The sequence below is a fragment of the Taudactylus pleione genome, unplaced genomic scaffold (assembly GCF_031769625.1).
Source record: "Taudactylus pleione unplaced genomic scaffold, aTauple2 ptg000555l, whole genome shotgun sequence".
Taxonomy (NCBI): Eukaryota; Metazoa; Chordata; class Amphibia; order Anura; family Myobatrachidae; genus Taudactylus; species Taudactylus pleione.
In genome coordinates, this window is record NW_028284957.1 from 305,116 (window position 1) to 322,104 (window position 16,989).

At 44.2% G+C, this 16,989-nt stretch overlaps 1 protein-coding gene across 4 annotated transcripts in view; it reads left to right on the plus strand.

Annotated features, from left to right (window-relative positions):
• Window positions 1-16,587, plus strand: part of CAPRIN1 (cell cycle associated protein 1) — a 31,995-nt gene extending 15,408 nt beyond the window's left edge. For 3 of the 4 annotated variants that reach the window (XM_088452616.1, XM_088452618.1, XM_088452617.1), the window contains exons 5-19: window positions 174-412; window positions 5,377-5,459; window positions 5,882-6,019; window positions 6,337-6,389; window positions 6,901-6,984; window positions 7,204-7,362; window positions 7,455-7,563; window positions 9,347-9,399; window positions 9,564-9,674; window positions 9,768-9,917; window positions 10,049-10,196; window positions 11,002-11,196; window positions 11,400-11,503; window positions 13,094-13,157; window positions 15,694-16,587. In XM_088452616.1, the coding sequence (XP_088308742.1) occupies window positions 174-412; window positions 5,377-5,459; window positions 5,882-6,019; window positions 6,337-6,389; window positions 6,901-6,984; window positions 7,204-7,362; window positions 7,455-7,563; window positions 9,347-9,399; window positions 9,564-9,674; window positions 9,768-9,917; window positions 10,049-10,196; window positions 11,002-11,196; window positions 11,400-11,503; window positions 13,094-13,157; window positions 15,694-15,758 (1,755 nt within the window). In that variant the 3' untranslated portion in view covers window positions 15,759-16,587. The remainder of the gene's footprint in view (window positions 1-173; window positions 413-5,376; window positions 5,460-5,881; window positions 6,020-6,336; window positions 6,390-6,900; window positions 6,985-7,203; window positions 7,363-7,454; window positions 7,564-9,346; window positions 9,400-9,563; window positions 9,675-9,767; window positions 9,918-10,048; window positions 10,197-11,001; window positions 11,197-11,399; window positions 11,504-13,093; window positions 13,158-15,693) is intronic. The other variant, XM_088452619.1, reaches the window with a different exon arrangement.
• The last annotated feature ends 402 nt before the right edge of the window (window positions 16,588-16,989 follow it).

The window sequence follows — 16,989 nt, forward strand, 5'->3', positions numbered from 1 at the left end:
TGTATTCGCTCTGTCTCATGGTAAGAATATTGGCAATTGCAGAACTGATTGTAGTTGACAGGGCACATCCCTCACCCTACCCCCTTCCTTGTGCTATCTGTGTCATTGTCCGCTGTTATCATTGTCTATACTGGAATGCCAGTGCACGTAAACATGAACTCTCAACCTTCCAGATCCAGAAAACCATCAAAAAGGCAGTTCGGCGCGAGCAGCTTATGCGGGAGGAGGCGGAGCAGAAGCGGTTAAAGACTGTGCTCGAGCTGCAGTTTGTCTTGGATAAGCTGGGGGACGAGGAGGTGCGCAATGACTTGAAACAAGGTTTAAATGGGGTTCCGGTGATGTCAGAGGAAGAGCTTTCTGTATTAGACGAGTTCTACAAACTGGTGGAGCCTGACCGTGACCCATCTGTAAGGTAAAAATATACCAGTGTATCTCAGCCCACCCTAATGTACTATTACAGTGTTGTGTTTGCGGTGTCAGGGCTGGTAATAATAATAATATTTATTTATATGGTGCCACAAAGGTTCCGCAGCGCCTCACAAAGTACATTAACAAATGAGCAAACTCGTAAAACAGCGACTTACAGTACAAGACAATACGGAATAACCACATAGTTTTTAAACATTGCTGCAGTGATCATAACACTCAAAAAAGCATCTAGGTGTTAAGTGCCCTTGTGGTGAGTTTTGAGTAGATGATTGTATGAGTGAGGAAAGGAAAAGCACATAAGGGAAGAGGGCCCTGCTCGTGAGAGCTTACATTCTATAGGGGGGAAGAGACTGGTGACACAGATAGGGTAGACAGTCAGGAAGAAGCATGTAAGCAGCAGGTTAGGATATATATATATATATATATATATATAACGCAGTAACCCTGTTTGTCTAATGGTCAGGCAGCAATGGACTTTTTAATAGTTGAAACGAGAAGCTAAAATACGTTCAGCGATGACCGGACGTTCCACTCCAGAGTATAAATGTAGAGTATTGCCTGCCTGCTCCATTATAGACAGCTGAAGCTCCTTCCACTTAAGTACTACGTCCTGTAGGGATCTTGCATAGGTTAAAAAGCTGAAAATGCCACCCCTTGAGTTAGTGACTAAGGGTTATAGAGTGTTCTCCCCAGGCTGTTTTCTGCGGGCGCATCGCCCGGCAGAAACAGCCTGCCGCCCGGCACTTTTCCCCGCTGGCCCCCGCTGTGGAACACTGGCCTCTGAAGTGACCGGAGGCTAAAGAAGCCAGCGTTCCCAGTGATGCACTGCGCGGGTGACTACATGACGTCACCCACGACGTGAGGAGCCTGCCCCGCGCGCCTGCTTGATCTAGTTAGATCCAGTCAGTCAGCATGCAGCAGCGGCGAGCGGGAGACCGGCTAGCAAGTAAAGGTAAGTGCTGGGGCCGGGACTGGGAGCAGGACCAGCCTGGGGGCACTGCACAAAGGGCCCAGCCTGGGGGCACTGCACAGAGGGGCCCAACTACAGGGGGCACTGCACAGAGGGGCCCAACTACAGGGGGCACTGCACAGAGGGGCCCAACTACAGGGGGCACTGCACAGAGGGGCCCAACTACAGGGGGCACTGCACAGAGGGGCCCAACTACAGGGGGCACTGCACAGAGGGGCCCAACTACAGGGGGCACTGCACAGAGGGGCCCAACTACAGGGGGCACTGCACAGAGGGGCCCAACTACAGGGGGCACTGCACAGAGGGGCCCAACTACAGGGGGCACTGTATAAAGGGCACTTTTGACTGAGAGCCAGTGGGGGAGCAGCCTGATACATGTCTGGCTGGATTGGTCTGGGATATACCCCTTTTCCCGGCGCACGCATAATTGTGAAGGCCCCCCCACCCGGCTACTTTTGGATGCCACCCTGGTCTGGGGAGAACACTGGGTATATTTACTGAAGTGAGGGGTTCTTAGAAGTAGATATGTTGCCTATAGCAACCAATCAGATTCTACTTTATTTATCTAGCACCTTCTAGATCAGTAGTGTAGTGGAACTACACATCCCAGCATGCACTGCTACAGTTATTAGGGCATGCTAAAAATGTGGTAGGGCATGCTGGCATATGTAGTTCCACACCAGCTGGATGGCCACGAGTTTGCCACCCCTGTTCTAAAAGAGAATAGCTAGAATCTGATTGGTTGCTAACATCTCCACTTCTAAAAACTCACACTTTTTAGGAAATATACCCCCTGAAGGTGTTTGTCTCTGCACAGCTGTCACTGAAACGCGCCCTATATTGGAAGTCTACAACATGGTGGCTGGAGTTCTGTATAGACACACCAGTTATATCGTGTCTATTCAGTGACTTCATTCACCGCCTTTGCTATAAGGATTATTAATGTGACCACTTGTGGGCCTTGCTGTATATCCGCGGGCCCATTACCTTGTGCTGGCTCTGTACAGTGGATCCCTGCAGCTGGTCTGCATTGCAGGATGTCTCAGTTTTTGAACTTCCGTTTTCACTTCCTCACTCCTTCATTGTGACTGTACTAAAGCTGCATACACATGTAAAGATTTTCTATCCAACTAGTTGATTGGGTGGAATGAAACTCTGGTAACGTATGGGAGTAACTAATGCAGTAATTTGCTCCTAAATGCCAGAAAACAGATGAAAATGGTCATTCAGACAAGTTTGAACAAATTGTTTAGATCAAACATTTAACAAACAACAGTTTTTGTCCATTTTCCGGCATTTGGGAGCAAATTGCTGTTTGTCATTTGCTTTCATCCCTTACCAGGTTTTCATTCCAACCAATCAACTAGTTTGATGGTTGGACACATCTTGATGGCGAAGACCCCTGAATACCTCTTCATGCCAGCTGTGCAGCACAAGACTTCTAGCCATTATACCTACTTGGTGTTTGGCTGGATTATCCTATAAAGATGGATTAAAGTAAAGTTAGGAACTTTATTACCTAGCTTCTCGCAAATTGTTACAGCTTTCTCGCCCCCAGTGTTCGCTTCCTGGCTAGATCTAGAAGCTGCCTACGTTACCCTTCCTGACCTAACCCCCATATCGGGATTATCACCTAGCAAAACTCCCTGTCACCTCGGAACTGCTTCCTACCCTTTAATTTAATATCTCCCTTTGGGATTAGCATCACTTAAAACTGAACCTTACCTCCCCAATTTCTCCCCTGTCTCCTATTTGGTTCAATCTCATGTTTACCCTTGGGTCCTCCACTAAAAGAGCATATTCATGGTCTAAGGCAAGCCTTAAATTCCCTGTAATTTTTCCAGACCGGGCCCATGGTTGTCCTTGTCAGAACTTCAACTAGAATGTCCCTCTCAAGTACTAAGCCCTTTTTGAATTTTCAAATCCCCCAATTATTATGCTCCTTACACCCTACATCGGTTCTTAGAGACCTTACGCCTTTTGAACACCCCTGCAAATATTGTCCCTTTTAACTAAAGGCCTGATCTCCCAACTTTATTCTATTTTCCTTGATATAACCCTACCCCTCCCCGAGACTTCATGAGACTGAATAGGAGAAAGATCTTGGGTCCCCTCAGGATGAGGAGACATGGGAAGAAGCTAGACAAGGAATTGCTAAATGCTCCCGTCTCTAACAAAATTAAAGAAACCTCATAAAAATTGTATTGTCGTTGGTACCATACCTCCCATGAGACTCCACAAAAGGTTCCTCTCCTCATCACCCTGACTGTTGGAATCTCCGGTAACAAAGGACCCTGGGTATTTTTGTTATGCTACCCACCCCGAAGTCTTGATAAAATTTAAAAAAAAATTACTTCTGCATATCCTGTCGGCGGCCAAAGGCCTCAACTGGAAAAATATTCCTCCACCATCTCTCTCTGCGCTTAAACGCCAGATTTGACATGTGGCCGCTATGGAGGAGAGAACTTCTTATCTTCACGATAGGGGCCATATTTTTGCTCGAGTATGGGCTCTCTGTTGAACATGCACTTCCATCTCCTTCTACCTCTGAGCGCTGAACACCGGCGAGACCCATGGGGTAGTATGTGCTGCCTCCCTCATCTCAAACTACTCCTTCCTACACTAATTTCCCTACAGATTGGTCTGTAACTTCTTTTTCGCTGTGGTCATCCCCCACCATTCCTTTCCCCTCCTCCTTTCCCTCCCTGTATTCATTCCCCTCATAACAGTCTGTATTACGATTGTTGTTTATTATTTGCATTAATAATTTGGTCATCTATTTGTGTCCGATGCTATTAATTTCTTTGTTTTCTTTTTTGGACTCGACCGTGCTGTGATACTTGATATCTGTTGTCTTGCTGTTTGTGCCATGGCTTTAATGTTCTCTTTCTTATTTGTTTGTGTGGTTTTGTTTTTTTTTTGTGTTTTTTTGTTTTTGTTTTTTTGACTGGTTTTTTAATAAAAAAAAAAAAAAAAGTCAAGTTAGGTGCACACCATACAATTATTGGGCCGATTTGCCAATAATCTGGTGGTCGGACCGATTTATCGGATAGCACGTAGGCGTGAGTGTTCTGGCGTTTCACAGCTAAAACCGTAAATTCACAAACTCATTACTTCAATTATCTGATTGGTCGGCCAAGACGCAATCTCAGTCTCCCGATATCAAGCGGTGTGTCTGCAATCACTATAATCTGCTACGTAGTATCTGGTGTAGAAAACAAATCATTGCATCATGTGACTATTGGGGAGATGTATCAAACCTTCGAGAGATAAAATGGAGAAGCTGTCCATATTAACCAGTCAGCTTCTAACTGTCATTTATCTAGCACAGTCTATATAATATTACAGTAGATGGTCGTTCTGGACAACTTCACTTTCTCTCCCGGAGCTGTTCAATTCACCGCGCTCTTTGGTCAAACTAAAGGATTTCTTCTCGCACCTTCCCGAGGGTGCAAATAGAAACCCGACTAAAGGGCCGGCCGCACGGCTGTTTTTCTGCTTGGCACGGCACTAACAGCCGTGCGACCGACACTTTAGTCGGAGAATGCCGGTTCTCTCGACTAAACGCCCAGGTTAAGTCGTGAGGACCGGCATGCTCCGACTTAACTGCTTCCCGATCAAGCAAACCACGTGGTGAATTGAATATCTCCGGGAGCTCCCTTGCGCTGAATAGAATTGCGGCCTATAGGTTTGACACATCCCAGCTAGGTCTTTGAGCTCTACTTGGACTTATCTTTGTGGTCTTGTAAGCTCCTAAATTGCCAGATGTGTTGGCATGAAGGTTTATCCATTTTAAAGGCTCATTTTGTAGTAGATGATTGTCGTGGGTTGTAAAGTGCGTTGGGCACGGTGGAGGCCTACAGTTTTGTTTGGTTGAACCAATTGGTGTTGTGCATTACCCGCTCAGTTGTACTTCTAAAGTTGGGGGCTGTTGGAATGTTGAAAAAACAAATTGTTTTTTTTCTATATTTTTCCAGGTTGTGCGAGCAGTATGACCAGGCTTCCATCCACCTGTGGGATGTGCTAGAAGGAAAAGACAAGGCTGTTTGTGGAACCACATGTAAGGCTCACATGAATAGTAAACGTAGGGTCGCAGACTCCGACTGTGTTAGTCCAGCTGTGATGAGCGGAGCACTCTCCCGTGTAACGCTGTCATCTGCAGTCAGGTTGCAATCTGTCCTCTGGTACGTCCTTAGTCAGCAGTGACCTGGGCTCTATGCCAGCTTCTGCCCCCTCAGCAGTATTGTTGCTGATGCACACGCTGTGCCATCTTTCTAGAAAGCAGATGAGAACTAAAACCTACGTCGTTCAAATGTACAGTCCAAACCAACATTCCGAGTTTCCTCACCACCAAAGTCCTCATTCACTGTTCTACCCTCCATTGGCTTACAGAATAGCTGATCTGTATGTTTATGTACCAGGCAGTGAGATTTTGTTATGCCTTCTACTAGCACTGAAAAGAATGGGTCTTGCTTGTTCTAGATAAAGCCCTGCAGGAAATACTGGATCGCGTTCTTCACAGCGGATATTTTGACAGTACCCAGAACCACCAGAACGGGATGTGTGAGGAGGAGGAACCGCTTGCTGTGCTGCCCGCAGAAGAACAGACACCGGAGCTCGGTATTGGTTTTTAAAGAGTTGTTGCCCCTTGTACTTTCGCTTTCTACCACTCTCCTAGTCGCTGTGTGCAGATAATGGGTGGGAGTCCACGGTTTGATGTGGCTTATTGGCTCAATTGCTCTAGCTTGGGACTAGCATGGCCAAAGAGCGAAGGTGTTAGAGACTTGGTTGGACTGAATTGCCTCATTTTGAGGGACACGATGTGTTCTGGTAGATTCATGAGGTAATAATTGTAGGCGGATGTTCAGGCAGGGTATTCGTCCATGCTAAAGTATGCACAGCTACCTGTAATATCTGATTTTTATTTTCATTCCTAGAACCTGAAGTGGTGGAGGAATATGCTGAGCCCAGTGAGGTCGAATCCACTGAGGTAAGGACTAATGCAATTTTGCAACTGAGGTGCTTTTTGGTTTTGGGCTAACCGGCTTGTGCTGATACAGATGGCACATATAAACTGCACAGTCAGCACCCAGGGAGATGAGATTATTGCTTGGTGTAGCAGCTTACATTGAAAATGCAATCTTGGCAGTCACCACGACTCCTAAATTCGCTGGAAGAGTGGTTGTTATATTTAGATCGCCTCCTAAATCTACTTTACGTGCATCCTTATTATCTGTAGTTCCCGTAATTACTTTCAGTTTAGCGTTTATTTGGAAATGACGTGCATCCTGGCCGGTATGCGTTTATGTATTCAAATTGGCGCACGCGTTGGCATGAGACTGCAGTCCTATTATGCCGCTAAATTTTTAATGGTGGCCGGGGCAAGCGCGTGCTGAGAATATTGTCTGCTGGTGCTGCTTTTCTCTCCACCCGCTCAGCGAGTGAACCACGTCCCCTGTATAGTGATCGCACAGACTGACTTTGACTATTCTGTCCTGCAGTTCGTGAACCGACAGTTCATGGCGGAAAACCAGTTCAGCAGTGAGAAGGAACAAGTAGACGAATGGGCAGTGGAAAGCGTGGAAGTAAGACTTCTTCTAAAGGCTTTTGTTCCCACTTTATAAACTTCAGACACCTCTTATTGCAGCGTCTCTGCCCCATCTGGTGGTCATGTAATCGAAGTTGTGCGAACCAAATGCTTACCAAGTTGTGCGAACCAAATTGGTTACCAAATGCTTGGTAACCCAATACCAGGCAGCTGTATTTTCTCCCCTTGGATCAGTATATTTTATTTTCATTCACAGGTTGTAAACTCACTCCAGCAACAGCAAGCAGCAACCCCTCCAATTCCCGAACCCCTCGCGCTAAACGCTATTCCCCAAGTCCAGCCTGATCCCATTGTCCGGAGGCAGAGGGTACAGGATCTGATGGCCCAAATGCAAGGTCCATACAATTTCATGCAGGTCAGTACACTGCCATTGTTTCCATGCTGCAAAACTTTCTAGGGTTTGGCCCAAAGTCTTTTAGACCATCACATCATTGGATGCTTTTGCAGGACTCCATGCTGGACTTTGAGAACCAACCAATCGACCCAGCCATTGTATCGGCACAACCCATGAACCCAACTCAAGGCATGGAGCTGCCACAGATGGTTTGCCAGCCTGGTATGTTGCTCTGTGTGCTGTAATAATACACAGTTCTCGTTGGGCAAACTTTTGTAAACACAGACCTCATACACCGATCCATTTTGCGCCATATGGTGTGACAATCCTGACGTGACGTTGATTCTCTGGCATGAGTAGCGGTTTCAGTGCATATGTATATGTATATATATGTGTGTGTGTAGAAATATATATATATGTGTGTGTGTGTGTATATATATATATATATATATATATATATTAATATATATATATATATATATTAATATATATATATATATATAATATATATAATATATATATAATTTTCACCAAAGATTTTGCTTTTTTTTTGTGTACTTAGTACTGTATTAGGATTAGTAGTATTGTTGCAAAGGAATTGGTGTATATTATATTACGCATGGCGTGAGTCGCTCCTATAGGAACTCTTCTTTTTTCCTGATTTTTGGATCTTAATTCGGTAATAGTTTAACAGGGGTATTCAATATGGGAGCGAAAAGTCCGTGCTGGACTTTTCGCTCCACATTGGAGATTTTCCTGGGATAAAGTATCGGGCGCCCGCTTTATCCCCGTCTTCAATATAAAACCTACGAAAATGGGAACCTGCGAAGTGGGATCTGCGAAAAAAAAATGAAATTTACCTGGAATAAATTGTAGGACCCCCCTAAAACTGTAAAAACATGGATCACTATGGGTACCCCCATTTTAGCCTGCAAATGAAAGTCGGGGATTTAAATAGCCGCAGCAGGTGTGTTTTTCCAAACATTGAAGAAGTGTTGCAGAAGAGCACTTAGGTTACTTTTTTTGTTTTTTTAAAGTGGTCCCATCAAATTTGGGGTATATGAAAATGGGTACTAGCATATTTTTATGTCCCTAAAGTAATTTTTTTTAAATTCTGCAACTATGCAACTGCCGCTAATAGCCTATTCTAGAATACACCTGCCGCATACTTACAGAATAGCCCTGAACCTATTTCCCTATTGTTAAACACTTTTTTTTTTTTTTTTTTTATTTACGCCTGCACCCCAAACCCCAATTCTGCACTTTTTTTCGCCACCTATTGAGTGGTGAAAAGTTATCCCCGTTTTTTTTCAAAGGCTTTTCGAACCTGCGAAAAGTCTTTGAAATTGAATACAGTGTAAAACCAAAACCTGCGAAAATTACGCGATCGGTGCGAAAACAGCGCAGAAACTGAGTTTTCGCTCCATATTGAATACCCCTGTAAGACTTATATTTTAAAGTCACAAGGTGCGACTAAGTTGCAAAGTCCGTGGCAATTTGGCGCAATTTGAGGATAAGTGTATGTGGAGGTGTGCTGCCCAATTTGTTTAAATAAAAAAAAAAAAAAATTTTGTTATATAAAATTTTCTTAGATAAATCCAGTTCTGCATTTGCTGTGAGGTTCTGTGCTCTAACTGTTTCTACAGGAAATTCCTTGATATTTGGGTTCTGTAATAAACTGGGATTGTGCGCACACTGCCGCCAATTACAGACCTAGAGGCCATTATAAAGGATGAACTGACCATGATGAGTGTCTTGTCTGTCGTTTGCTCCTAATAAATTAGCTGCATATTGGTTTTTGCCACCACTGTATGTTGCTAATGGGTCCCCTCTGAATAGCACGGACTAGGAAATCCTTCAGGTGACTGGTTTGTGTAACTGATGGGATAATGCCAGAGACGGCTTAACGTCCTGTTTCTAGAATGTACAGTCTTTGTTGGCACAGCTGAACTGGTCTTAATTTCTCTTCTCGCACTGATTAATTCATATTTTATTTGTCCCTCAGTTCATTCAGAGACACGGCTATCTCAGCCCAGCCAAGTTCCAGATAGCACACAGGTGAGTCCGCTCTTGGTACAATAAACATCTAATCCTTGACCAGAATGTCCCCACATGCTAGTAAATGACCTCTGACTGGGTTCTGCTTGTGTGGCGTCCGGCACGCCGCCTGCCTACAGCTGTATTTTTCTTCCCGGCAAATAAGGCTCTAACTTGTTTTCAAGGTTGGGCTGGTATCTTCCACTAGTGAAGGCTATCCTGGATCTCCCCAGATGTACCAGCCTTCCCATCCCGCAGAACAGAGATCCCCAAAAGATGCCATGGAGCAAATTCAGGTAAGGCGGTGCCACAGCCAAGACCCTCTGCCTGTTTTCCTCTCTGCAAATCCAAGATGTGATGGTAATCAGTGTTCCCCTGTCGCTTTTCAGGCCTCTTTGTCGTTAAGTCCAGATCCAACGCAGACTTCCTCGTCGCTTCCTGCTGCTTCCCAACCTCAGGTGTTCCAGACTGGGTCCAACAAGCCGCTGCACAGCAGTGGTATCAATGTGAATGCTGCTCCATTCCAGTCTATGCAGACCGTAAGTGCACACCGCCTTCTAGTAGTTCTGCCAGTTCATGGCACGGTTTTAAATCTTCCCTAGCAATCTGCTAGGCTGCGCTGGTCCGATGTACCAATTCTCTCCCTGCTTCTGTCGATTTTTTTTCACAGGTGTTTAATATGAATGCACCTGTCCCTCCTGTGAATGAGGCGGAAACGCTGAAACAGAACCAGTACCAGGCCAGTTACAGTCAGTCGTTCCCGGGCCAACCTCATCAAGTGGAACAGTCTGACCTTCAACAAGAGCAGCTACAAGCAGGTGACGGCTTCTAGTCTGGGGATCTTTTCTTGTTGATAAACACTACGTGGGGAAAGGGAATGATAGATTGGTGAGACGAACACTCCAAACATGGTGATAGCGGGTTGTCTTTCATTTGGATTAAAAAATATTAAAAAAATGTCTTGGAGAGCACCTGTTTCCCCTGACAGCTGTTGTATACCTGCTGGTATATACTTTGCTACAGCAGAGTGGTCTCGCAACTTGAATCTGGTTTAATAAATGTCAGGCTTCACCTGCAATTAGTGCGTTCTTTGACCAAAACAACTATGAATGAACTGCTGTTCATTGGCTTTTTCTGTAGCATTTACTTTCTTAGGTTGGGTACACATTAGACGACCGGCAATCTTGCGGATGATCGGGATGATGATTGGTGATTACCCTTCGCCCCGGATCATGCAAGATTGTCTGTGCACACTAGGAAGACTTAAAGAACGACGGAACGATCGCTTGTTCCGTCTTTCATTTAAACTACACAACCCCGCATGCAATATCGTGGTGTTGGCCGCGCAGCACGCCCAATTACGCGCTCCCGCGGGTCACATACGATATCTTGGGTACACATGTGCCCGATATATTATTCCGATCTGCCTCCAAAACGATATATCGGACAATATATCCTCTCATGTGTACCAAGATTTACTGTGTCCTTTATAATGTTAAGTCTAGAGCAGGGCAGATCTGAAGAGGTGGGACCAGTATTGCTTGAGAGCCGTGTTTTTCAACGTGCTCCGTGCGCGGCTTCTGTATCCTCACATACATAATGCTGCCTTACTGTCTCTTTCAGTGGTAAACACTTACCATGCAGCATCGGACCAGTCTCACCAAGCTTCTGCTGCACACCAGCAGCCTACACAGCAGAATGCCGGCTTTCCACGCAACAACCCACCTTTCTACAACAACCGAGGGCTGGCCAGAGGGGGGCAGCGTGGCAGCCGGGGCTTGATAAATGGCTACCGAGGGCCATCTAATGGTTTCAGAGGTACGTTCTGAGCTAGGCTGCTCTAAACCCCAGTATCAATGTGGATGGGCGTTTGCCCTGCTTATGACCATATAAAGAACTGCGTTCCTGTGACTCTGACTCTTATATATAGTGCCTACACACTAAGTACCTCTTACTCTAGCACTATGAATGCTGCGGGTGGGAAGCCTTTTTTATTAATTGTACCCCCCCCACCCCCGCAGGAAGTTATGATGGTTACCGTCCTGCCTTCTCAAACACTCCAAACAGCGGTTATTCACAGCCACAGTTCAACGCTCCCCGGGATTATACCAACAACTACCAACGGGTAAGAGCTTCTTGGTGTATTTAGTTTGAGCGTAGCCAATTTAACTATTGGGAACTTACACTCTGGCGGTTTCTGGCAAATCTGTCTTGATCGAGCAAGTGGTCTAGAACGCCACCCCCTAGGGCCTTGGCTCAATTTAAAATAGGTGGTAACTGTCTCAGATGGCACAGTTATGTTCCGCTTGTCCTGGTGAAAACACCCCCCCCCCCCCCTGTTTTTGGATTGGCTCAATAAGATAATCAGTGTTTACAGCAGAACATGCTTCAGGTGGGCTGGAGCATAGGAAACTAGTACAAAATTAGCTTGTATGGTAATTGACATATACTGTACATGTGTTACCACCACATTGAGTTGAGATGTAGTCAGAATGTTGACATATGAAATCTAGGGTTATGCTAAAATAGCTTTGTCAACATTTCGGCAGTGTCGACAGGTCCTACCACACCCATTGGGTGCATTTGCTTTGGGTTGGCTGCACTTTGATGACACTTCCTTCCTATACACTATTACGAATTAAAGGCAAAAGGATCTTTCTATAGTGGTTCTACTATGATTGGGGTTGTCCTGCCTGTTAACCCAGTTGTGGTGGTGTGTAGCCACTGATTGAATCCTCCCCCTTGGCATCACAAGCTTTTCAAGTGATTGGGCCAAATCCCCGATCGCCAGGGCATCGGCGAATTCAAGCATGTTGGATTTCCCGGATTTGCCAATCCCGACCAAAATATGATCATGATCCGCAAATCGGAGGTTTTTAACATGAAGAATTTCACTGATTCTCTGGCGAACATCGCTGGCCTCCATCTGCATTTCTGAACGGCGGGTCCTGTCGGATCGTTGAAACGACTGCCTGATGTATGGGGGCTTATTTTAAATTGATACTTATTTAGCTTTTCTAGACCACATACGAACAGTACATTCCAGTGCGATCACCGTACAATGTTCATACCTTTTTTTTTTTTTTTTGTCCCAATCCCTGAATACTACATATTATTTATGCATACTTCATCTCTATACATTTATTTTGTCACTTCTGAGATTGTAGGAAAGGATATGGCTAAACTGTCTGCTGGTGTAGCTATGTTGGTGGGGATAGGGCAGGGTTGTGTGAATAAAGAAGGGTAGAGGGGGGTGCGGTATGACTTGTAAACATTCGGAATGTCGACCTAATGCCCAATCAAGAAAAATGTTGACATTCTGGCGTTGACTGTTTAACCATGTTGACACATAGGTCAACATCCATGCCGACCTTCTGACTGGACACCGGAAGCACGAAGCCACAGACTGCAATTGGGGGGGGGTAACTGGCTCCAGTCGAACACTTTTTAAAAAAAAAAATATATTTTTTTCTTTTCCCTTTTTCATCCATCCGGGGGATACCATTACTTCTGGGTTATGTGTAGTGAGGTGTGGAGTCTGGCACTATTAAAACTGGCTCCCACCCCTATATAACCCCTCCCATGATTCATTCTTCAATTATCTTTTTTTTTTTTATTTATTTTGAAATTTATTTTTTATATTTTTTTCATATTCCGAAGTATTACTTTGCTATCCAACAAATCTAATGACTGACTCTTTTCTCTCCTTTTCTAGGATGGCTACCAACAAAATTTTAAGCGCGGCACCGGCCAGGGAGGTCCTCGGGGCGTTCCTCGAGGTAATTCTCAAGCGATCCACTCCTAACTCAGCTACAAAAGGCATCATGGGTTACAGGCCTGAGGAATAGATGGAACATTTGTATCCCCCTTAATAATGCCTAGATAACGTCGGCCACACTAATAATCCCCACAGCATCTAGTCGGGGATGTAGTAACTCGTCTCACTGGGGTGCCGAGTGATGTTCTGCTCTTGTAAATGATCCGTTTAAATACACCGATCAGCAGGTTTAATGTTCGGTTTGAAAAATTAAAAAGAAACAAAAAACATTTGCTTTCGCTAGAACTTGCATTTTTTTTTTTTTTTTTTTTTTTTAACCACAGAATCTCTCCTGAAAACTTGAAGTTTTAATTTATATTTTTCTTAAGCTTTACTACTTGTTGCTGCAATTTTTTTTTTTTTTTTTTTTCTTTTTCCCCCTTCACCCAGGTGGGGAGTGTGTAAAATAGTTTTATTTTACTTTCACAAGCAAGACTTGGTAAAATTGTTTTACCCCCTTCCCTTCCCTGCTATTAAAACTCCCAAAAAACTCTGGATTTGTGAATTGTTGCTTGAGTTTCAATAAAGTTGTGTTAAGTCAACTGCAGCTGGTTGCGGAGTTTTTTTGTGGCATGTTTTATAATGAACTCTGCTGGTGTGCGCTCCATAATCGTGTGTGATGAAACGTCTGACTGGTCATACAAAGCATGATGTGCGCGCACACACACGATTCCTGCAGCTGGCCTGATATGTGGCAGATACACAAGTTTTTATGGAGGGTGCCCTCTTCGGTAAATTTAGAAAGCCACGCGTTTCACCTCAAAATTTTCAGTTGCACTAATGTGCAAAACACACCGGGCTTTTGTACTTCTTATACATTCCGCTTTAACTTTTAAGAGCAATTCGCTGATATAGAGAGAGAATTTTATATATATATATATATAATATAATATTTCTCTCTCACTTCTGATCTGGCTAGGGTCTCTAACCTAAGGATAGGGCATACATTTATTATTCAAAGGGGTCTTTGACACGCTAGCTGTGTAAAGATTTAACTCTGCGATCATGAGACACCTCAGAACAGCAGCACTTGTCTTGGTTTTCTAAGTGTCTGTGTGAATGCTTTGCTGTATGAGAAATCGCTGACGCATCTCTAGAATGGGCTGTGCCATGTGGTCTCCTAATTATGTCTTTTTTTATTTTTTTCAAGCCTGCACTATAATTGTGGGGTGGGAGAGAAACTTATCGACCATTTCCACCCTGTAACTAACAAAGGCTTTATGTGCAGTAACTCGCATCAGTCAGGATACCTCTTTATGTTGAGTGATGGGCCACAGGTGACCCTGTCTGGTTGTCCTGTCCGGCTCCTTGCTCCGTCCAGCTTTATTGTCAGAATTGTTTATAGCTGAAACACTTTTTGTGTATTTAAAAATGCTGCTGATATGTTACTGCAGATGGTGGGGGGGGGGGGGTTTAACTTAAATGCATAGTTTAATCTTCTAACTGAGACTAAGGGTAATCTGTCACTTTGGAAAGTTACAGGGCCGCCCATGCAGCCCCCAAGGTGTATCACAGTGCCAATCAGTGGTTTAGGTCAACAATATAAAAACTTTTTGTGTATTTCCAGGCCCTTCAGAAGGGCCACACATAACCCACCTATTATAAAATGGCCCCATTTGCAGTGTGCAGAGGAGATCTCATGGCGCGGAAGTCGGCTAGTCCATATAGTTGTCTGCTATTATAACACACCTGAGAGTGAGATCATGAGCAGCCTCCTAGGGGGGCCGCAGGTGAAGGCTTAAAGAGCCGCTATGACCCCATACTGGTTTAGAGAATTAAAGTGAACTAGTTGCTATGGGTTAAAGCTTGTACAGGTTGAGTACCATATCCAAAATGCTTGGGACCAGGGGTGTTTTGGATAACTGAATATTCTGATTTTGGAATATTTGCATATAATGAAATATCTTGGGAATGGGACCCCAATATACACACCAAATGCATTTGTGTTATATACACCTTATACACAGCCTGCTGGTAAGTTTATACAATATTTTCAATAATTTTGTGGCTCAAGCAAAGTTTGTGTACATACATGAAATTCATTTATGTTTCATATACACCTTATACACCCAGCCTGAAGGTAATTTTATACAATAGCTTTTATAATTTGTGCCTTAGACAAAGTTTGTGTACATTGAACCATCAAAAATCAAAGGTTTCATTATCTCAGTCATGCCAAAAGTATTCTGTTTTTCAGAATATTTGGATATGGGAGACTCAACCTGTATATGTATTTCCTTCAATAAGTTGACTGGGAAGAAAACTGGGTTCAAACACTCTAGTGATGGTACAGCAATTAAAAAGCCCTTATGCCTTTTTAGGTACTGTCCTAAGTTCCCTTAGCCAGACAATAGTCTGCCCGCTATAGTGCAAAGACTGACTAGTGCAAATGTTCATCAAAATTGGCGACTTGTGACCTAGGCAAGAATTATATTTAAAAAGGGTGTTGACGTTCCTTTTAGTTTTTTTTTTTTAAAGCCAGCTATTTAATTTTGCAGGTCGCGGAGGGCCCCCAAGACCTAGCCGAGAGATGCCACAATTGAACAGTCAGCAAGTCAATTAACCCCGCTGGAAGGAAGCCTTGCACACCAGCTGGTGGCTGTTACAGGAAGCTCATTTTCTTGTTTCGTTCAACATTTCTGTAAGGGGCACAGTTTTATTGTTTGCCTAGTTTAAGATGAGGCTACAGTTGTAACTTGAATTAACTGGTTATACACAGCAATCTAGAACCTGTTCATCCAGTAGTTGAGTGAAGAGCCCGTTTATATCTTCACACATCCTAATGTTATGAAGGACGCTGATTCTCATTTATTTTATTTTTTTTCCCTCTGGGTAACTGTAAAAATCTGCACTTGTAACACTTAGACACCCTTTCACCCTAGATCATTACATGATCAATTCTGTGGAGAAGCCGCCCAGTGCTCAGCCCAGCAAATACAGATTATGGCAGGGCTGTTGTGGTCTCGCTCAGCCTTTTGGTTAGGTTTCAAGTAGTACTTTGCTCCATATGGCCTTTATCATGTGCAATCTAGGTCCCCCCCCCCCCCCCCCCCCACCCTAAACAAATTTCCTTTTCTCTTTTCAATATTTCAATTGCCCAGATTGAGAATTTAGGCAGTTTGGTATCATTTGAAGACAGGCTGGTTCGACTTGCATCTACATTCTGACGGAGTGCAAGCTCCACACATTAGTAATTCCATGTTGGATATAAGTTTTTATTTGTTTGCAAATTTCCTGCTCCAGGACTATTGGGCTACAGCGCCTCCTCCAGGGTACCACTTGCTCGAACTGCCTTAGTGGTTCGTTCTGCCCCCTGTGAAGGAGACCAGTATTTTGGCAACTAACTGATCAATCGTTTTAAAAGAAGGCCAATAAACTCACGTTTATAAGAAGTGCTTGATCATCTCAAGTGAGTCTTCCTGGGTGATTGTAACGGAGTGGATGAATGGCTGTGTCTGTTAGAGTCCTTTGCATTTCTGTAAGAATGGTGGGGTGCAGATGAGAGCCTGCAACGTCATCTTGTTCTGCCAAGACTCCACTCTCAAAATAATTCAGTAGCCCCTTAGCAGAACCCTCACCAGCAAGTTTCCAGGGGTCACTCTCGGGAATGTATTTCATTTCTAGAGATACATGTCCACCTTTTTTCAAAGTTGAACTGGTTTTGTCAAGTCTTGGCTGCTGTGACCGCACAATGTTTGTGGCGTTACACATCTCATCCATTAGTCTCTGGGACCACAGTGATGCTTGCGTCACACTACGATGGCGCCTGAATGCTGCCTGTAGTGGTTTCTTTA